Genomic DNA, 23,294 nt, shown 5'->3' on the forward strand with positions numbered 1-23,294 from the left:
TCAACACCCTACAGGCTCCATCCTGCACCCACAGCCCTCATCCCCCACCAAGAGAAGACAGAAACAAGCTCTGGTGGGTAGAATGAAGCACTCATATTGATTTACAGGTAAGAATTAACCTTCTTTGGGACTTCCCAGGTGGTCCAGTGGTAAAGAATCTGCCTTCTAATGCAGGGGACGAGGGTTCAATCCCTGGTCAGGGAACTAAGATCTCACATACCACGGGGCAACTAAGCCCGCGTGCCACAACTACTGAGCTCACGCACCTCAACCAGAGAGCCTGCGTGCAGCAAACTACAGAGCCCAAACTCTCAGGAACCTGCGCGCCACAACTACAGAGCCCACATGCCCTGGAGCCCAAGCACCACTAGAGAAGAGAAAACCCGCAGGCCACAACTAGAGAGAAGCCTGCACACTGCAACGAAAAATCCCACATGCTTCAACGAATATCCTGTGCAACGAAAAGACCTGATGCAACCAAAAATAAATAAATAAATAAAATATTTTAAAAGAATTAACCTTCTTCTATCACAGTGGATAAAGTGAAAAAGAAAAACACCTGTGAAGCCAAGTTATAAAATCAGCAAATTCATACTGTCACCATCGAATAATTTTCCTTCATTTTGGAGTGATGCTAAACTCTTTATAAAGATTAATTTTGACCACTTATGCAATTCAATAATAAGCATAGACACAGGTGCAAATCTCTTCCAAAACTGTCCCTACACGATTCAGCATGACTAAACATAATTTAGTACGTCGATAAGAAAAACTGGCAAGTAAAATATCTACCTAGAGAGTAAGAATAAAGAACACACGAATACACTGGGATGTACTCTGGGCAGGTAGCATTAGTGGAGCCGTAAGATAAGGATAACAGTGTTCTGATGGTCTGGAATAATTTCTGTGGCTAAAGTGGGTCCAAGGAATTTGAAATTCCTCCCTTTGTTATCCAAACAGCACTTGCCAATTAAAAATTTTCCAGAACTTCCCTGGTGGTGCAGTGGTTAAGAATCTCCCTACCAATTCAGGGGACACGGGTTCGAGCCCTGGTCCAGGAAGATCCCACATGCCACGGAACAACTAAGCCCGTGCGCCACAGCTAACGAGCCTGCGCTCTAGAGCCCGTGAGCCACAACTACTGAAGCCCGCGCACCTAGAGCCCATGTTCCGCAACGAGAAGCCACCGCAATGAGAAGCCCGCGCACCGCAAGGAAGAATAGCCCTTGCTCGCTGCAACTAGAGAAGGCCTGCGCGCAGCAACAAAGACCCAGCACAGCCAAAAATAAATAAATAAATTTATAAAAAATAAAATAAGATAAAATTTTTGCAGCAGCTCAAGATGGGAACACATTCAAGCAAAACCTAATCCCATGTTCTATTTATATTTACACTTTGCAGGTGGAAGCATCATGGAAAGAGCTTTGATTTCCCGCAAACCCCTCAATTTAATCCTCCACTCTCAGGTCAGCCCATCTCCCCAAAGATCTATACTTAGCCCCCATATTACTCCCTTTGTGTCCCTTACCTCTCCTATCATCATTTCCTGAAGCAGGAAGGAAAAACACAAATTTCCTGGTACAAAAGGTGAATTATTATAAAGCCGCCGGAGGCTTTTAGATTTTGAAAACTGTCTTTCTGACTTATTCTGATGTACATCTTCTGAGTAAGCAGATTTAAAACGTGTATTGCCAGGAAAGCATCTGCAATGTAAACACATCAAATATGAATTAAATTCCCTCTGAATGAAAACACCATGTTTGCTTTCATACAGTTGCAAGTGAACTATTTTTAACAATCCTTTTAGTTTCTGGCACATGGTATTGAAGCCCCTTCAGGGTCCATTTATCCATTTGCTATCCATCTTTCTTTGTGTCCACATTTACTTGGGTTTCATTTATTCAATAATTCAACTAAGATATTTGAGGCCTCCTATGTGCAGCACTGTAAGCCCTGGAAACAAAAGTAAAGAGACACAGAACGCAGCTCAGGAGTGGCCAGTCCAGAGGGGAATGGAGACGTAAAGCAAGGGATGCAATGAAGGTAACACGAAGCGTGCTCAGGAGACACTGCACAGCAATTGAGGAGATGGTCAGTTCATGGAGGAGGGAAGGACTGGGTGAGAAGCCAGGGTCACAGCTTCAAAAATGAGTCAAGGGCAAGGAAAGGCCTGCTGGCCAGAGAAAGGGTGAAAATAATTGATGAGATAGGAGGCTAGAGTTGAGATCAGAAACTTGACAAGGTGTTATTTTCCATCTTTTCCTTTACTTACTCCAAGGTAGCTACGTGGTGACCCTGATGGGTTTTTTAAAGAAGGCTAACGTTCCTGAGTGGAAAGCTTATTAACTGAGTCCATGGGAAGATGCACTCTCCCCAACCTGGTACACTTATGCCTTACCTCAGACTTTTGGAGAACCTAAAAGAGAAGACAGAGGGGACACAGAAAATGAAGTACTAGGACCCAAGAATCTGTCATGACCATATTCATGATTCTGCTATTAAAATGCAAGCATTTCTCAACCAACAAGGACTTTATTTCCAAAATACACAAAAAGCTTATACAACTCAATAACAAAAAGACAAACGGCCCAATCAAAAACTGAGCAGAAGATCTAAATAGACATTTCTCCAAAGAAGACATACAGATGGCCAGCAGGCACATGAAAAGATGCTCAACATCGCTAATCACTAGAGAAATGCAAATCAAAACTACAACGAGGTATACACCTCACACCAGTCAGAATGGCCATCATCACAAAGTCTACAAATAAGGACTTCCCTGGTGGTCCAGTGGTAATGAATCTGCCTTCCAACGCAGGGGACGCAGGTTCGATGCGTGCTTGGGAACTAAGATCCCACATGCTGTGGGACAACTAAGCCCGCGTGCCACAACTATTGAGCTCGTGAGTCTCAATGAGAGAGCCCGCGTGCCGCAAACTACAGAGCCCACACGCTCTGGGGCCTACACACCATAACTACAGAGCCCACACGCTCTGGAGCCCGTGAGCCACAGCTACAGAGACCATGCGCCCTGGAGCCCACAAGCCACAACCAGAGAAAGAAAACCCACACGCCACAACTAGAGAGAAGCCTGAGGGCTACAATTAGAGAGAAGCCCGAGCGTCACACGGAAGATCCCACATGCCTCAAAAAAGATCCCATGTGCTGCAACTAAGACCCGACGCAGCCAAAAAGAATAAAGAAAATAAATAATAATTTTTTTTTAAAGTCTACAAATAATAAATGCTGGAGAGGGTGTGGAGAAAAGGGATCCCTCCTACACTGCTGGTGGGAATGTAAATTGGTGCAGCCACTATGGAGAACAGTACAGTTTTAAAAACTAAATATAGAGCTACCATATGATCCAGAAATCCCACTCCTGGGCATATAATGAAATAATGCCATTTACAGCAATCTGGATGGCCTTAGAGATTATCATACTAAGTGAAGTCAGAAAGAGAAAGACAAATACCACATGATATCACTTATATGTGGAATCTAAAATATGACACAAATGAACTTACCTACAAAACAGAAACAGACTCACAGACATAGAGAACAGATTTGTGGTTGCCAAGGGTGGGGTGGCAGGGAGGGAAGTACTGGGAGTTTGGGATTAGCAGATGCAAACTATTATATACAGAATGGATAAACAACAAGGTCCTACTGTATAGCACAGGGAACTATATTCAATATCCTGTGATAAACCATAATGAAAAAGAATATATATAAAAAATATATATATATATATATATATATATATGAGTCACTTTGCTCTACACCACAAACTAACACATTGCAAATCAACTATACTTCAATAAAATAAATTTAAAAATTAAAAAAATGTAAGCATTTGGGTCATATCCCCAAAACTGTACCAGTTAGTAGCAGGAAACCTCAGCAGGGACTGGCATCAGAATAGGACAGAAAAGAGGAGCAGGTAAGAGGGAGAATTACTTAGAGACATGAGTACAATGATAATGGGATTAAAAGGGCACCAAAGACACACTACGGGTTTCACAGCTTGGTTTGGACCAGCTCTGGCACCCACAAAACCTTTTCTCAACTAGCTCAGCTAATGCAGCATCAGACATCATAGATCTCCCATTATATGATAACAAACAAGCACCAATCCCAGAGAATCTCATAAAGGAATGCCATCAAACTTTAAGAAATAAAACGAGATACAGTAACAGAAACCAGGAATGGTTAATGTTAAATGTTATTTGAATGGTTCCAGAGCTTAGAAAAAACATGGGAAACCCCAAATGTTTACAAAGCAACTAACAGCATTGAAATGAAAACCTGACACAGATCACCCAAAAAGAGAAAACTTCAGACCAGTCTCATATGCAAATATTAATGCAAAAATATTAATGAAAATATCAGCTAGTAGAATCAGCAGCCCATGAGACAAATACAACATGACGAAGGGAGATTTATTACAGTAATTCAAGAAAAGTCCAGCATTAGAAAATCCATTATTATATTTCACGGGTCTAAAGAAAAAACCACACACACACAATCACCTCCATTGGCACAGAAAAAGCATTGGGGAAAAAATTTCAGGAAACAATCTTGATAAAAACATTCAATAAAACAGGAACAGATGAGTCATCAGATTGGGTGCTTTCAGGAAAGCAGAAAGTATTTCAAAAGAGGGGATTAAATAAAGGGAATTGGTGAAACAGGTGCTAGAGGACTGGAACGGTAGAATGTTAACCTAGCAATAACAAATGCAGGAAGCCGCTAACACCCATTGAGCTGGAGGGAGGGGAAGCAATCAGGTTACAAGAATGTCGGGGCTCAGAGGAGAGGCCCCACAAAGCTGGAGCTCGGACCTGTGAGAAGAGCCCACTGCTCAGGTGCCGTCAGCCCCTCAGGGGCTCAGAGGAGGGCTCACACCTCCAGGGAGGGACACAGCCTGGCTGCTGTACCTATGAGCAGAGGTGAGCCTGGTTCTCAAAATCTAGAGAAAAAGCTGGAGGCTGTGCTGAGAGCCTCTACTGGGCACCTCTGCTAGGAGCAGAGGAGACAGGAAGTGTTCCTCCCTCCTAATGACAGATCCCATCAGGAAGCAGCTATCACAGGCATCTGGAAAATGTGGTCTACAGAGCCCCAGCTCCACACCGGAGTACAGTATACAAGGGCGAGGTGAAGCCAGGAGGCCAAGGGTAAACCAGCACAGAGGGATACTTCTGAAGCATGATAAAATGTATTTATCTCAACCCAAAAGCTTCACAGGGAAACCCCAGGAACATTCTTATAAAGTCAGGAACAGGAAAAGGATACCTACTCTTATTACTATTACTTAACATTTTGTGGGATGTCCTAGCCAATGCAAACATACAAGTGAAATGAATAAGAAATGTGAAAGTTGGAAAGGAGGATGTACAATAATCTCTAGTCTCAGATGATGTGTTTTATACCTGGAAAACCCAAAGGGACTCCACGGAGAAGTACTACAAACCATGAAATAATGAAGTACGTTAGAAGATTACAAGATTAAGATAATGAAACCAACAGTTTGTACAGAACTACAAATAGAAGATATAATGGAAAAGAAAGACTCACTTTTAACCACAACCAAAAAGATAAAATACTAGAAATACTCTTAACCAAAAACGTGAAAGAACTACATGAAAAACACTCCTCCACAAAAGAAGAATTGAATAGAAAAGGATACCAGTTTTTAGATAGGAAAACTCAAAATGATAAAGATTCCATTCTCCTTTAGCAAAATTCCCATTTAATGTGGTCTCAAATAAAAATACTGTATTTTTCCTTAGAATTAGAAAACCTGCAAGAAAGAAATCATTCAAAAGAATAGCAAAGCAAAAGTGTATTTTAATAAGAGAGGACTACAATGTGTTATGAAGCCTCAATAATTAAAACAGACCATTATGGAGGGCCATATGGTAACATTTATCAAAAGGGAAATATATTAACTTTTGACCCCATAATTCTCCTTCTGAGAGTTCATCCTACAGATAATATTTGCACACATGTGAAATGACTAAGGTTTTACATTTAAGCATTGTTTATAACAACGAAAGATTAGAAAATTCCCAAGTGTCAGTAACAGGAGGATGGTTAATTGCCTTATATGCTTGCATCTAATGGAATACTATGTTGCCATAAAAAGAAATAGAATACTCCTAATGGCAAGTTCAGCTAGGTGCATTGAGTAAAACAAGATGCAAATAGCATACACAGTTACTACTCATATAAGAGAAAAATAAAATGAATTTCTACTTCCTCATATATAGAAAAATAAATAATGAGAAGATTCACAAGAAACTAAGAAGAGTGGTTATCTAAATTTCCTAAAAAGTGAGGAACAAGAATGGGATAAAGAATTCTCACTGATATATTTTTATATGTTCTAATTTTTGACTATTGAATATTTGAATACCTATGCAAAAATTAAAATAAACAGTAACCGCAAATGCTACCAAACTAAATCTTTAATCCCACAGGGAAGAGACACCAGCACACAAAAAGTTTTTCCTGTTACCTTTCTCCACTCCCCCAATCCCATTATGAAAATCTTACATGTAGAGTCAGAAAAAACACACACACAATAATCCCAGTTTACACCCTGACTCTGCACCCAAGACACAGAAACTTGGGGAAATACAGGTGCAGCCAAAGAAGAGAAGAAAGGAAGCATTCACACTAACTTCAATGAATGACAAATTTCTCATCGGCTTACACATCACTGTGAGATTAAAAAAAAGAAGAAGAAGAAAAAGAGAGCTCTTCAAAGGTAGGGGCAGGTCTTATTCAACTTGATTTTATTCCAAGGTTTCTGATGGAAGGCCTCTCTCAGTCAGCTGGGTTCACTCTTCTGGTTAGACTGAGCCCTTCAGAGCCAATGGTCCAGAGTAAGCTGTCCTCTAGGCTCTGGTGGTTCCCAGATGGATAAGGAAAACAGGTAAGGAAAGTGGTGACGGTTTGCAGAGCCTCTGGCCTCCTCTTGTGGGTGCCAGTACCCAACCCAGGGCATATGCCACAGCCTGGCTTACAGGGCCCTGATCTTGGGATCTACTAAATTAGTTGTAGCAAAGGTATTGGCGAGATTCCAGCTGTTAGAAGGGTTTAAACCAAGAGTAAATAACATCCAAGAGGGGGCAGCTTAAAGGAAACCCGGGCACATCTTCCTTACCTTTTACAGGCAGCCCCTCCTCTGTACAAAATGTGTTTGTAAAAGCACAGAAGAAATGAAATGTGAGGAAGTCACACAAGAGATATTTAGGTTGGAGGCCCAGAAACTAAAATATAAGATAAAAAATCCTTAGTAATAGCTCCTCTTTTACACACACCCTTCAAGGACAGAGTTCCAGAATTCCAGACAGGTCCCTTGCTTTGGCTTTTTTTTCCTATGTAATAAATGACTGTAGATGGCCTTCAATTCCATGAGCAGACATTTGAGGCTAAGAATTGACTCTCTTGCCTCACCTGATGATTTTGTACATCTCTGTCCGAAGTGCATCAGCTGTATGAGATTTAATATCCCAACACCAGCATCAGCAGTCATTTTTCCAATGTTCAGTCATTTATGTAAAAAAAAAAGATGCAAAAAAGTATTCAAATTATTGACAAATGCTGCTGAACAAAGGCAGCAATTTTACTGAAATGGGTCACAGGCAAGGCAGCTCTCAAAATATTCCTTTGTCATGACTGAGTGACATAATCCAAAATCCTGGCATAAAAACCTGTGTAGAGAGGGCATTAATATACTGCATGAAAGGGAAGGTAATATACTCAGTCAGAAATTTGAACAGACAAGCAACCCCGTGTATTGTTAAATCCAAATTTCAGACACTTCCTGGGGTCTCCCTGTCAGTCTTTTATAACGTGGAATGAATCAGGTTGACGTGATTATCCTCTAATTATGTCTAGCTGCATTCTTCAGTACGGAAATGGCATTCTGACTGGAGTTGACGGTAGAAGTCTGGGGAGGAAAGGGTGTTGCAGGAGATCAGGGGCACTTGTGGTAGGGCAAGCCTATTAGATGTGGAGAAAAGTGCTCTGGGAAACCAAAAAACAGCCTGAGAGCAGTGGTACCCAGAGGAGAAGGAGGCTGAGAAAGAGGAGGGAAAACAGCAGAACCAAATTTCAAATACTTTGTGTTTTCTCACATGTGCCCTAGTGACTCCAACTATTTTACGCACTTAATCCCATTCATTGTTTCATCAAACATTTACCGAACATCAAATATTCAACACACAGTGAGTAAGGACCCATCACACGCCAAATGCCACACAAGGCTATGGAGAAACAAGATGAAAAGTACACAGTACCTGCTTTGAGAAGACAGATGTGTCAGTCCCCACACCTGGGGTCCTCATCTGGTCCTGGAGGGAGACGTTCAGGAGGATTAAAGGAGGATTGTGAGATAAACGGAGGAAAGAGGCAATGTTTAATCCTCCTTTTGAAGTAGGAGTAGGAATTACCACACACACACACACAAAAAGAGTAGAATTCCAGCACTGGCAACAGTATGAAAACACAGGACAGTGAACATGAGGCAGCTGAGCCTTGTCTGAGTTTAGGGTATGCACCTGTTGGAGGTGGTTGGAGCTGAGGCTGCAAAAAAATTACTAATCTCGCAGGCAGACAGTGTGGGAAGTCAGATCTGACTACAGGTAACTAATTCTGCCAACAGTATAGCAAGAGGCGGACTGGAACCAGAGGCAAGGAGACCAGATAACAGACTATTGTAAGAGCCGGTTCCTTCCCTGTCCCCAGCTTTATGTTTGTCACCACGACATTGTATTTCATCAGATGCCCCTCCCCTCTCCAGCTACTGCCCTTATCAGGTGACTACACAATTCATCTTCCAAACAGGTACATTCTTAAGAGTGAGTGGAAGCACCAAAACAATAGGCATAAACTCAAATTCTTTCTGGCAAAGAGGGTGATAAAATCTTTCCATCACTGGGGCAGGGGGGCATGTTAGCACAACACAGATTTTGATCTGAGAAAAATGGCAACTCTTGCTTTTCCATTTAGTTTCTGTTTTTTAAATTACTGTTTGGTATGCTCTGAGTTTATAAATTCTAGCATGTAGGCTGTCAACGGTTCAGCTCAAGAGGGGAACAGTTTACTAATTCGCTGATATTTAACCCACCAGTGCATTCCACTGGGTCATGTAAACAACCTCCATTATCAAAATGGAAATAGCATCCATTCTGTGACCACCCTAGGTTGGCTGCCCTCCGGGCTGGCCTTCCATCTGTCAGTTAACGTGTACTCAGGAAATATAAATTCATTTGAACAATAATCTTAAAAAACATGATCAGGAAACTATATTCTCTTAAATATATATATATATAACATTTCCAAAGTCAAATACTGATATCCAGTAAAAAAAGTTTCCTACCATTTCTTTGAACAATATAGAGAACAAAGAATTACCAAACAGATTTAAGATGAATTTTTTTTTAGTTGTCTGGATTATTCTTGTACACTCTCCCTATCAGTTGGCAGCATCTCTCTGTTTTCCTAAGCCACACACACTACTTCAGCTTTAATTAAAAGGCCCGTTGCCATAGTTTCTCAGAGAAAAGCTCAAGGCATTCTTGAGTCCATTATTTTCTTGAGGTTTCTAGAGAAATTGTAACATAGCAGTAGCCAGCCAAAATTTCCCAATTTTACCTCCCACCCAGTACAGCAGATGACTCAGACATGTAGCTAGGTATTCCGAATATTTTTAAGAGAGTCTAAACAACTAGGAATGTTACTTAAAATTCAGCCTTTGCTTTCTTCTGTTCTGCCACGTCGGTAATGTAACCAGCAGACCCAGAATGAGGGGGAATTCAGCCTAACAAATACACTACACAGACTGCATCTGTGGAAACACCAGCACATTTTCTTTCTAACAATAATGGAGAAAATGCACTGTATTTGCATGTTGTTATAATCTTATTGCTCTGTATCTTATAACTCAGAAATGTAAATTCCAATATGTTGGAAAAAAAGCTCTCAGAAAATAGATTAAATAATGGAAATTCATTTCTTTGAGGATTTCAAAAATTAACAAGTGGAGCTCAGAGAACCTTACTTCTTTAAGTTAAAACTTGCTTCCGGGACTTCCCTGGTGGCACAGTGGTTAAGAATCCACGTTCCAATGCAGGGGACACGCTTTCGAGCCCTGGTCCAGGAAGATCCCACATGCCACAGAGCAACTAAGCCCATGAGCCACAACTACTGAGCCTGCGCTCTAGAGCCCGAGAGCCGCAACTACTGAGCCTGTGTACTGCAACTACCAAAGCCCGCGCACCTACAGCCCGTGCTCCACAACAAGAGAAGCCACCGCAATGAGAAGCCCACACGCAGCAATGAAGACCCAATGCAGCCAAAATTTAATTAATTAATTTTAATAAAAAAAGAAAACTTGCTTCTGGGTCCCCACCCTGCTTTCAGATGGCAATTACCACTATCTCTAAGTCCTGAAGAGCAAGCTCAAAGGTTATTCTCAGTTTTCAAGGTTAAAGGCTGTGAATTAACACTGATCCCTATGAACCTTAGGAAGGGCAAATGCCAGTTCAGCTCATTGTAATTCAGCCCCACTTTCCTGTTTCTCGGTAGCTATGAGCATGGGCTCTGCAGGTAAAAGAGCCAGGGCTGGGATTTCAGCTTTGGGAGTCACTGGGCAAGGGCTGATTAAATGAGATAGAACATCTATAAAGACAGGCACACTCTCAGAAAATGGCAGCTATTATCATTCCCCATAAGTAGGTCATCTCCAGCACAGGATGTAGAGCAGGGTAAGATCTCACTATTTTCAGAAGAGCCTAAAAGCATCCTGCTCCCCTTGACTATCATTTTACAAACTAATATAGGAGTGGGATAGGGAGGGTGGGAGGGAGGGAGATGCAAGAGGGAAGAGATATGGGAACATATGTATATGTATAACTGATTCACTTTGTTATAAAGTGGAAACTAACACACCATTGTAGAGCAATTATACTCCAATAAAGATGTTAAAAAAAACTAATATAAACTACTCAATTACTGATCTTTCCAACCTAAATGTCATACAAATCATTTGACTTTCTCATTCTGTATCACCAAACTTCCTTTTATTCTCTCTTCTATATACAATGAAAAGATTCTAAAAAGTATTTGAGAGATAGAAGGGCCATTTTCCCAACCGGAGCACAGGGAAATTAAATATGTCCTGTGGTATTAGATGACAGGTATTTACCATCATCTAATGTGGTGAATAAATGCGTGGTGAATGAAGGTGCCATTCTGTCATAGCTATTATGCTATGCATCCCTTTATCTTTCCATTTGAGTGGCTTAGGTATTTTAAAAATCACATATATTACTGTCACTGATTCTCACAGGTCCTGATAAAAGACAGAGGGACTTCCCTGGTGGTCCAGTGGTTAAGACTCCACGCTTCCAATGCAGGGGGTACGGATTTGATCCCTGGTTGGGGAACTAAGATCCCACATGCTACAAGGCGTGGCCCGAAATAAATAAACAAATAAAATTGTAAAAAAAAAAAGAACAGCCATTGCTATTTCTAGTTTACCCAAAGAGAAAGGGAATCTCAGCAATAATAAGTGACTTACCCTTAAGGTGAGCTAAGGAACAGGCTTGACCGCAGGTCTTCAATGCCTAAGTCAGGACCCTCCCTACCACCTCTCTGTGTGGTCAGGACCCTCCCCACTACACCTCTCACGCGGCCCTATCACTGCAGCATGATGAAGGGGGGCTGAGAAACATCTCCCCAGGGAGCTTCTGTAGCCCCATATATTCCTGAACACACACTTCTTCAGTTCAAACAAACAAACAAACTTGGAGCAATCGCATCAGCCTGAAGGGTACCTCCTACCTCCTGGCTGCAGGAAAAAGATCTGAGCTGGCATTTCAAGTTGTAGACTGGGGACAACTTTGTGAATTACTATTTCTCCAAGTATCACGGGTAACTTACAGGAGGTTTTCTACCACATCTCACACCTGAGCTCAATCCGCCCTGCCAAGGCACTGCCCAGGGCGACCCTAACTAGGCAGGATATCTGGTCAGTTCACTGCAGGAGTTCTTAACTGGGGTCTGCCTCTGCCCCAGGATCCACAGATGAGCATGAAGAGGGCCCCTGAAGGCACCTGAAAGTATGTGAGAAAGTATACGTCTATGTCGCTCTAATTTTTCTGGAGATGTGGACCAGAGCTTTCACGAGATTCTCAGAATGCTCACCAAGAGTTAAGATCCTGTAGAAGGACTTCAGAACAACAGAAATTAATTAGACCTCATTATTATTATTTTATTTTTAAAAATTTTAAGTTTCTATTTGTGACTACTCACTTAAAAAAAAAAAGTTGGACCATCTCACCAAATCTTCCCAAATATATCTGTAATTCCTTCGGGACGCCCTACAGCAGCTTTCAAAACAAGAGAGTTACAATCTAGATCTGCTGGAAATGCTCGCAGAGGCCTGCTGCCTCCTCGCTGCAGCCACTACAGGCTGGGTCAGGTCAGGGATTTGATTCTCCAGAGCTGGTCAGTTAGTTATTGAAACCTAACAGTCTATTGCTAAATTACTTCCTTTTTTAATATATAAATTTATTTATTTATTTTTGGCTGCATTGGGTCTTCCTCGCTGCACGTGGGCTTTCTCTAGTTGCGGCGAGTGAGGGTTGCTCTTCGTTGCCGTGCATGGGCTTCTCATTGCAGTGGTTTCTCTTGTTGCAGAGCACAGGCACCAGGCACACAGGCTTCAGTAGTTGTGGCACGTAGGCTCAAGAGCACAGGCTCAGTAGTCACGGTGCATGGACTTAGTTGCTCCGTGGCATGTGGGATCTTCCCGGACCAGGGCTTGAACCCGTGTCCCCTGCATTGGCAGGTGGATTCTTAACCACTGCGCCACCAGGGAAGCCCCTGATAAATTACTGCTTAATGTGAGAGTTCTATTCTCTTTGTAAATAAAATCTGCAGGTATTGCAATCTATTTGGTTTTCAAGAATTAGTGGAAAATCCAGAAAATCTGGAGAATGACAAGACTGAACAAAAAGAAAAGAAATATTTTTCAAATGACAATGTATTGAAGTTAGATTCCTAAAACTTCTGCATAATAATGAAATAGGGGGACTCTTCAGTACTGCAAGAGTTATATGTAGCAATACACATTTCTGCCAACCTCATCTTAACTAGATGGCAAAATGCTATGAGATTTTCCAAAAACTAAATAATAAAAGAAGGAAAGCAATGGGCTTAGGGTGGAGGGTGGATAGACTAATTAAAAACGGACTGGTTCTGGGACTTCCCTGGTGGTCCAGTGGGTAAGACTCCACACTCCCAATGCAGGGGGCCCAGGTTCGATCCCTGGTCGGGGAACTACATCCCACATGCCGCAACTATGAGCCGGCATGCCGCAACTATGAGCCCACATGCCACAATTAAAAAAGATCCCACATGCCTCAACAAAGATCCCATGTGCCATAACACCCAGTGCAGCCAACAATAAATAAATAAATAAATAAATATTTTTTAAACAGACTGGTTCTGGTTACAATAAATTAGAACAAGCGCATGCCTCCCACTGAGCATGGCTGTACACCTGGACAGAATGCACTGAGTAGCTTCTGAGGATCCTGAAAAGCAAAGAGTAGCGAGAGGCTTGAAGTAAAAAGGCCAGAATTCGAAGTACCACCAAACCAGTGATGAGTTTGCCATGTTTGCTCTCCAGTATCCCCCAGACTGAATGCAAGCAAGCAGCGCAGCCTGAAACCCAGAGCTGGGTACTGAGCTGAGGCAGAGACAGCTCCAGGAAAAGTCCCCTCATTCTGGCTTGAGGAGTGAAGAAGAGAATTCTTAAGACTCAAAGTGCAGAAATCCCCCATCTTTTTCTTCTCTGAGTTCTCTTAAGCCTCAGCTTTCAAGCAATCCCACGAGCAGTGACATTAGAAATCCCAAAGGAGGAGAAAATAAAACTCTTAGGAAGGAAACCTTCCTTTCTGATCCCAAGAAACTAGGACAAACTCCCATTGTATTCTTTCCCTCTCTTCCTGCCACCTGGCCCTGGACACAAGCATAGTCACAGAAGTGTGCAACGAACAGGAGAGCAAACCCCAACTTTCTGGCTGGATGAACACAAAAGGAACCAACAAAAGTAATACCAACCCTACAGAAATTAAAAGGAGCAAAAGAGAACACTATTAGGCCAACAAATTAGACAATTTAGATAAAATGAACAAATTTCTAGAAAGACACAAATTATCAGACTGACTCAAGAAAAAATAGAAAATCTTAAAGAGGTATATATAAAGAATTTGAATACTTAAATTTTAAATTAAAATCATCAATTTTGTGAAGAATTGCTCCAGATGACTGGCCAGGAGACTATTCAAGATTTCCTGCAGTGGAGGAAATTTCTTTAAGAAGATGATTTAGTTTGCTAGAACTTTCCATTTTATTTCGTTTCTGTAACGAATGTATTGTCCAAAATGCCCATTTCGTTTTTAAAGATGGAACTCGAAACTCAGTATTTCAATAAAGTAAAAAATAAAATAAAATAAAAATGGGCAAAGATTTGAACATTTCACTAAGGAAGATCTCTGAACTGCTAACAAGCACACGAAAAAAATGCTCAAAATCATTAGTCATTAGGGAAATGCAAATGAAAACTAAAGCAATACTACTTCAGACCCACTAGAAGAGCTATGATCAAAAAGACAATAACAAGTATTGTCAAGGATGTGGAGAAACTGGAACCCTCATACCCTGCTGTTGAGAATGTTATACTGAACAGCCACTTTGGAAAACAGTTTGACAATTTCCTCTAAAAAGTAAACACATACTTACCATACAAGCTAGGAATTCTACTCCTAGGTATCTGCCCAAAATAAATAGAAACATACGTCCACACAAAGATTTCAAGCAAATATTCACAGCAGCATTATTTATAATAGCTAAAAATTGGGGGGAAATCCAATGTCCATCAACTGGTGAATGGATAAATGAAGTGTGGTATAGTCATAGAATAAAGTACTATTTAGCAATAAAAATGAACTAACTATTGATACATGCTACAACATGGCTGAACCTAGAAAACATTAACATGCGTGAAAGAAGCCAGAGATGCAAAAGACTACCTATTATATGATTCCACTTACATACAATGTCCAGAAAAGGCAAATCCACAGATACCAAAAGCAGATTCATGGTTTTGCAGGTTAGGGGTAGGAACAGGGATCAGTGGAAAACAGGCATGAGAAATCTTTCTGGGGTGATGGAAAATATTCTAAAACTGGAAAGTATAGCCCCCAAAATTGTTGAAATGGTTAGGCTTAAAAATTTCAGGTGGAAGTAATTTTTATACAGATGTAAGCGAAGGTATTAGAAAAGACTGCCCAGGGAAAATGACAGAAAAAGCTTAAAATGAGTGTTTTAGAGATAGTAGACAGCAGCAAACTAGACATAAATCAAAAGATTAGCTACAAAATTGCAAACGTGGCTACAACACTATTTAACTTCTCCCATCAGCCCTCTATTTCCCCCACTCCCAAAAACAATGTGTGAGCAGAGGCCGTCTATGAGCTGAGAGCCTAGACCTCAGGAGGCCTAGTGCACTTCCAGTCTTGCTGCTATTGGAACCTGAATCTAACTGCATGTGAACCAACCTGGGTTGGCTTGATGGAAGAGGACAGATCATGTAGAGGCAGACTGTGAGTCAGCCAGAAGCTGACCAACAATGCATGACTGCATTGTTGCATCATCTCCTTAAATTGTGTGATGGCTGCACAACGTTGTAAACACACTAAAAATCATTGAATGGTACATTTTTAATGGGTGAACTGTTTAGTATGTGAATTATATCTCAATAAAGCTATTTGAAAAATTATGAGCAAGGGAATACGTTGGGAATGTCAACATCTAAGTAGGAAGAGGGTCCAGTGCAGGAACAGAGGGAGCCGTGGCCAGAGAAAAAAGGTTGGGGGTGGGGGAGAGTTTCAAGAAGGGATCAGTGGCCAACAAAGTCCAATGCAAGGTAAGTCGATTAAACCTAAGATGGAAATATGTGATGTAACAATTTAGAACTCAATGTTGAGCTAAGGGTGAGTGGTTTCAAGTCGTAGCAGCAGAAGCCAGATTTTACTAAATTGAGGAGTAAATGAGAGGCGAGGAATAGGAGGTGGCAGATTTCAGAGAACTTTTCTTAAGAGAAGAGCTGGTGGTATAGGGAGGTTTACGTTGTTTTCAAAAGGACGCACCTATGATGTTTATGTGTTAGAAACAGGGGCCGGGAGAGAGGGAGCATCAGAAGAGAAAGGAGGGGACGACTCACAGAACAGCCCCCAAGACACAGGAAGACAAGGAATTCATGGCGTAAGCATAAAATACCCATAGGGAGGACAGATGAAGTTTTCCTTGGGCTGGGAGGGAAGATTAAGATGCCACTTAGTTTGTAGGGGCAAGAAGTTGTTCTCTGTGAGTTAGGAGACAAAAGTCACTGGCTGAGGGCGAAGGGCTAGGCTTGAGGATTTGAGGAGGAAATAGACATTCAGATTATTATGGGAGAGGGATTTTCTTCAAGGAAGAAGTTTAAAAGCAGAGACACATTTCAAATACTTTTAAAAACTGTAATATATTACATAGCCTTGTACATAATAAATTGCCTGCAAATTTATTATGCTTTGCATTAGGAGTTGTAATGACCACAGGAGCAGGCTGTCACAAACCCCTGGACATATGGTGTCTGCAGTCAAATATAACCCAGTGATGCTTGAGCACTAGACCTGAAACATGCAATGCCCTGCAAGAGTACAGCTTCGGCGTGACCAGAAAGGCCCCTAGCCAATCATGGTCCCAGGCCTCCGCAGCTGAGGCCACAACTCTCCACTCTCCGTAACAGAGAAAAAAGAGTGATCAGGCTGTTTGGCCGTAGTTACTAGAAAAGAAATCAAAAGTCTTTCCTTCTCTTGAGAGGGCTCACAGCAGGTGCCCTCCTAAGGCATTCAAATAAAATAATGTTCTGTCAAAGCCTGTGTCAGCTGTCAAGTGGTACACAAAAATTACTTTTTATTATAGCTGGCACCTACTTATATTTCCATCTTGATGTGATCTCAAGACCCCTTTCTTCTAATCATATTGGCGTGTTCTGAGCTCTGAAAACAGGTGTGTTTCCTTAATCGTTGCCTATTCTTAAGCGGTTCTGCTGGCCTGGGGGTTTGCTCTGAGCCCCTGTCTGTCTAGCCAGGTACTACTCAGCCTGCATGCTGCAGCAGAAATATCACCTCCTCCTGGAAGGCTTCTCTGATCACCCCAGCCAGAAGCAATCATGTCATCAAAAGTATTCCAACCATTCCTTTTCTATACATAATTTGTTACTTTGTGTTTATGCTAATTATATCTTTATCTTTACCTGCCTTCAGTTCCTAGAAGGAATCACGTTTTACATGATGCCTTTTTTTAGCAGGATGCTTTTTTGCACATAGCAGAAACAGGGCCTGTTTACTCTGAAGGAGATTCAGAGATCATCTTCATGTTACCAGTGAAAACAGAAAGTCTGAATCTCAGAGACCCTAAAAGACTAGACCAAGATGGCACAGTTTGTTAGTGGCAGAGCTGGAACCCAAAGCCAGGACTTTGAACTCTTACTCCTGTAATCCTTTCATTAAACAAATACTTGTTATTAGCCTGTTTCTATGTTGTAACTGCAGTCTCAAAAAGAGTCATTCCTAACCCTTGAGGTTAGACAAAGATTTCAGACTTCTCCAAAAAAGCTTTTGTTTCCACTTTCATCTAGACTGGATTTAAAAGGTTTGGATGCATGAAAAAAAAAGTGGGTTTTTTTCTTTCTTCTTCTTCTTCTTTTGCTTTTAGCATTCTGCTTTGTTGCCACGTAGCTGAAGTAAGGGTAAATTATATGGTGGTAGTGACTTTGGTGAATGGGATGAATTTGTCTTTTTCACAAATGTACTGGCTTTACTTGCACAGCTTGGCCTCTGATGCTCCCATCAGATTTGTGATTCATAGTTGGATGTCAGTTCAGTTACTGGAGCAGAAGAAACCAGTAACTATAAAATTTCAGTACTGATATTGGGAGTGACCTGGAAGTCATTGTCAAGGCAGGGACTACACCTCAGACCCATTTTTATTCCTATCCTCTAATATCATACCTCATAAAGGATGAAAAAGTAAATGTTTGTTTTTAAAATAATTGTGTGAAACAAAATGAACCCTGTATCATGTGTGGAATTCAACTTAAGACTGATTTAATTAGCATAAACTAACTTAGACCTAGAATTTAACTCTAGGCAAAGAATTTATTTATAAAGATAACCTAATTGTAAAAGAGAGCTAAATAATAAACTATCAGTTTCTCTAATCCACTGAGTAACCCTTAATGAAAGATGCAAATTCCACAACAAGCTGTGAACTATGGGTATTCCACTGACCATTTTTCCATGGTTTGGTGCAGGGATTCTCTGGAAACATGATGAGGCCAAGAGGGTCAGTGTGGACCATCCTTTCATCTACGATAACGTGGAAAATTACTGGAAAAACCCAAAGGATTTGCCCATTCAGCTTTGTAAGAAATCACCACTAAAAATTCACTCCACTTAGCCTCTCTCTTTCATTGAGAATTTTGGGCATATGATTCTTTGAGCTGTGAGTGACACAGTTAAACACCACACAGCAGACAAAATGTAGCTGGGGGGTTCCTGTCTTACTGAGTCCTTATCTCGCTTGAGTTGACTTAGTTAACTCTTTTGGTTCCTTTCCCTTAAACAGGAAGTGAAGATATTTACTCAGTCCTGATGGACACAAAACACCCTCCTGCCTCTACTGATATCAAACAAGGCTGCCCTTATTCCACCGAGCTGATGAATAGGGATCATGTACCACTGTTCATGCTGGGTATTCTCCAAGGGCATTATATGTAATTGTCTTCACTCTACTGAAGGGCTCACAAGGTTCTTTCTTGTAATCTAATGGTACCTCAATTACCCATATCACTTTCCGAGATTTCCTTAAAATCAGGACTGTCACTGTCTGATCTTCACCACAGGCATCTAGGGAAACAGTTAAGCATTGTGTAAAGTCACAGCATCAAACATTATTAAGTCCCCAGGAAAAATATCCTTCTTAGAGACCCAGAATGAACACTTGGTTTCCAGACTGCATCCCATCTCAATGTGAAATCACCTCTCATCACTATATGTATTGTTTATTAGTATATATATGGTACAAGTATTTTATTTTCATATACAAAGCACATATTTCTAGCTATCTAACTGGGCCTTTTATCTGTCTGAGAATTGGAGATTGAGCCCTTGCTGAGCAGATTAATAATTTTACATTCTCATATGCTATTATTAAAATTTAGAGAACTCTTAAGCCAGTAGAGATGAGTTTGCAAGTATATGAAAATAAAAAGGGGCTGTTGGTGGTTATGGTTCCCAAACATCTCATAAATCTCTGAATCATTTATTTCTAGCTTCATGAGGAAGAAACTGAGTTGAAGCAAGGTGTTTATTATCCACTTAGTGAGGGGGGAAAAGCTGCAGCCCCTCACAAGAGATATGTGGCTTTTTTCCCTGCTGCAGAACCTCCCCAAAGCACACTGAGTCCTGATGCCATGGTTTCCCCCGTGGAGAACTATTTCTCTCTCTACCTGGGAAGAAACATCCTGAAATTTCCTCTCCAATTGGACTTTCCTGGACGTGTGGAAAGCAGAAGCAATATCCTCCGCCAAGTAAAGCAGCCAAGAGCTAACTGAACTTCCTCACGTGTTCCAGGGCTTTCCCAAAGCTCTTTCACATTTCAAAATAAGTCCGCAGATCCTAAACCCATTTTCCTCATTTGACAGCTACGGAAATACTGAGAGTGAATTATCTACTGACTGAGATTGGGATGAGGAATAGAATACTCGACAGGACTATAACTTGTAGGAAAATCAAAACATTTTCTTTGATACTTATTTTGCAGCAGCTACTGCTACAAAGCAACAAGAATAGCCATTATGTGACACAAGTTCTAATTTTCTAACACACTAGAATCCGAAAACTTCATAGGTATTTCTCAAGGAGAAAATCCTGCTGGAAATGGCATTTTGGTAGAAACGGAGAAGGGAAAAAAATCCCCTCTGTTTTCCGTAGAGGAAAATGTCTTATTTGTGGCGAACATGAAACAATGATGAAATATGACATTCTCATGGAACAGTCTCACGATTTTTACTTATAAAATGACATTCTTTGAGTAGTTTAACACAGGGACTTGGTATGAAAAGGAACATGGAGGGGCCTATCAACAAATGAAGCTAATACTGCATTGAACTTTCTGAGAAAAAAAATCTAACCAAATACATTTTGTTATAATTAGTGATTTACATTTTTTAACACAAACTCAAGGGCAATGTTTTAAAGTCTAGAAAGATAAAATAAGAGTTGGGATTCAGCAAATGCTGAATTCTGAGCAACGTCCTGAGAATGTGCATTTTTCTTTTTGGCCCAATTCTGAGTTGTATTTGCCCAGTTACAAGAACTGGCACTCACAGAGAATTTTTCACTCATTTGATAAATACTTATTAAGAGCCCATTATACACCAGGCAGTGGGGATATAGCCCTAAACAAGAGAGACTTGGTCCATGCCGTCAAGATGTTACCAGCCCAGCAGACAAGGCAAATACGAAGCACACACAGGATGTCAACCTGTACCAGGAATCTTGTGAAATGAGCTATGGCATTAAACAATCACTCCCAGCTTTCCTAACCAAATGCAAGCTCAGGACAAATGCTTAACTGACAGATAACTAAACAAAACGTAGACCTATCTCATTTTTTCTGCCTATGCTTTAGTTGAAACACTTGATGACTAATCTAACAACCCATAACAGGATTCTTATTCTGGTTCTATCATTTACACGTACTGGACCGGTGATCTCCTTTTAAAATGAAAATCCTAAATTTTGGTGTTCGCACCCTGACTGTGATTTATTTTTTGTCACCTCTAAATGGGTTATTCTATTAAATTAATCAGGTATTCAAAAAGTGTTGGTTCATAACAGGCACAGCTTATGTTGTTTCACATAACTTTGAATTAATTAATCTAATAAAGACTTTAAGATTTCTGGACAGATCTTTTATTTTTACACATTTTTAATTCACTTTTACAAAATGTAATGATACCTATCCAGTACTGAATAGCTACTATGAACTAAGTGGGGTTTTGTTAACATGATTACTGGTAAACCTGCCCTCCCCCTACAGCCCTATAAGGTACTATTGGCCCTATTTTATAGTTGAAGGGCTGAGAAGTTGAGAGAGTTTCCCAGCACCACACAGCTAGTTAGTGTAAAGGCAGCAATGGAACCTCTGATTATCTGACTGGTTATTTTATTCTCTTTACAGTCCTATATTGAGTTAATAGTTCTCACCCACTGGGGTTCTATGTAGAATTATTCATTGTGCCACATTATAACGATGTTATAGTAATGCAGTAAAAGCTTTCAAGCAACCAGAGTCCAATCAAACATCTAGGGTGGAATAAAACATTGGATTAACTAGTGAAATGAAATGTAAAATAACTTCTCAGGTAAATGGCAAGTCAATGGAGCGTTTCTAACTATGAAGTCTTCGCTAAAATGAGCAAAGGGCATCAAGCATTGCTACCAGCACCCTCCTGGCTGTGTGAAACTCGTGGGAAAAGAGGGACAATCATCTCGCATTAAGCGGGGGGTTGGCCTGGAAATTCATCAAGAAATGCTGGGTCAGGGAGAGCTTGTGTTTCTCATTTTGGTCTATCTCCAGCGGAACTAGTCCTACAACAGTTCCACTGAATTGCTGCGAGGCCAGGTCACCTGTTTATGGAGGGATGGTCCACATCTTGTTAGTAAAGCCAGATCACTACCACCATCGCTCTGCAAAAATCATCAGACATCCCCAGTAAAACATGGAGCTCTTTCTGGGTGAATAGGAATATAAACTTGAAAGTCTAAAGGGAAATTCACATGGATCAAACTGCTCTGCACCAGCTCCCTAAAAGCTCCCAGCTGAGGTTAGATACCCAAGTGAACAGCCGCAGCCAGCTGCCTGCACCCAGAAAGCTTCGGGCGATTTATAGATTGTCAAGGAAACTGAGATCCATCCCGAGGCTCAGTTCATAAGGTCTGGCCGCTTTTAAGGGCTGTCTCACCCCTTCCAGTACAGCGGCTCCAGGACACAAGAGATCTGCCAATACCGTTCACTAGGCACTCATGCTGGGGAGTCACTTAAAAGGAAACACGTCCCTTTCGGCTTGGGGGTAGCATGCTGGCCATTCAACGCCCTACTGGCTTCTGAACACCCATATGATTAATATTGGTACCCAGCAAAGAGAACTTCTTCTGACCTTGAGCGTGCGCGCTAAATAAATTACCTCGGAACGAAAGTGGTGTGATCTCAAAACAGCATCTGCGGGAAAAAAAAAGAAAAACGAGACGTCAATTAACTCCTTGTTCTTCACCTGCCGAGTCACGGACGACTTACCCGAGAGACGAGGGTCGGGGAGGCGCGTTCCGGACGCCTCTAACGCAGTGGGGACAGCCTGCTGGGAGGGCTGTTTACTAGGCCATCGGTCTCTAGGTGATTTCTCCGCGGGAAGTTTCAGGGAAAGTTCTGGGGGAGTTGGGGAGCCCCGAACTCTCCATGCCCCACGGTCCAGCGCCGGCCGGAGGGTGGGGGTGGACGAGGCTGCCGCAGCCCGGACTCCGCTCCAGTCATCCCCAGGGCTTAAGCACACTGACACCAAGCATCTGGTGCGTCCCCCCACCTCCCGGCGCTCTGCTTCCCGCGGTCACCCCAATCCGGCCGACCCGAGGAGGGGGACAGGGACGCTAAACACAGAAACGCACTGGGCTAGGGGAGCGGGCGCGGATAGGGTAGAGGGAGCAGCGCGGAAGCCAGAGAGCGCGCTTCCCTCTTCAAATCGGCTTAAAGGTTCCTTCCGGCCCGAGTAAGCCCGTCGCGGGGTGTCTTACCTCGGCTCCTTGAACGACCCGAAAAGACCGATTTCATCGGATGCCTCCCCTTCTGGAGCCTGCGGTGCCAGCAGCAGAAGAAGATGATGGTGGCGATGGTGCCCAGCAGAAGCAACAAGAGGAAAAGGGCACATTGGATGCTGTAGGGTCTCAGCAAGACGAGGAAAGCGGCGGCAATCATGGTGCGGGGCGAAGCGGCGGCGGCTGCCGGCGGGGCTGGAGGGCGGCGGCACAAGCACCCGCGCGGGGCGCACGCTGAGCTGCGGGCACGGGCGAGCGCAGCTCAGCGCGTCATGCCCGACGCTTGCGGCCCCG

The 23,294-nt window shown here is 42.0% G+C and overlaps 1 protein-coding gene across 1 annotated transcript in view; it reads right to left on the reverse strand.

Annotated features, from left to right (window-relative positions):
* Positions 1-23,283, reverse strand: part of DST (dystonin) — a 485,281-nt gene extending 461,998 nt beyond the window's left edge. The window contains exons 1-2 of the mRNA XM_024754681.1: positions 22,980-23,283; positions 22,352-22,413 (exon numbers count right to left, since the gene is read on the reverse strand). Of these exons, the coding sequence (XP_024610449.1) occupies positions 22,352-22,413; positions 22,980-23,160 (243 nt within the window). The 5' untranslated portion in view covers positions 23,161-23,283. The remainder of the gene's footprint in view (positions 1-22,351; positions 22,414-22,979) is intronic.
* Between the last annotated feature and the right edge of the window lie 11 nt (positions 23,284-23,294).

Source organism: Neophocaena asiaeorientalis, unplaced genomic scaffold, assembly GCF_003031525.2.
Source record: "Neophocaena asiaeorientalis asiaeorientalis breed wild unplaced genomic scaffold, Neophocaena_asiaeorientalis_V1.1 scaffold319, whole genome shotgun sequence".
In the NCBI taxonomy this organism is placed as follows: Eukaryota; Metazoa; Chordata; class Mammalia; order Artiodactyla; family Phocoenidae; genus Neophocaena; species Neophocaena asiaeorientalis.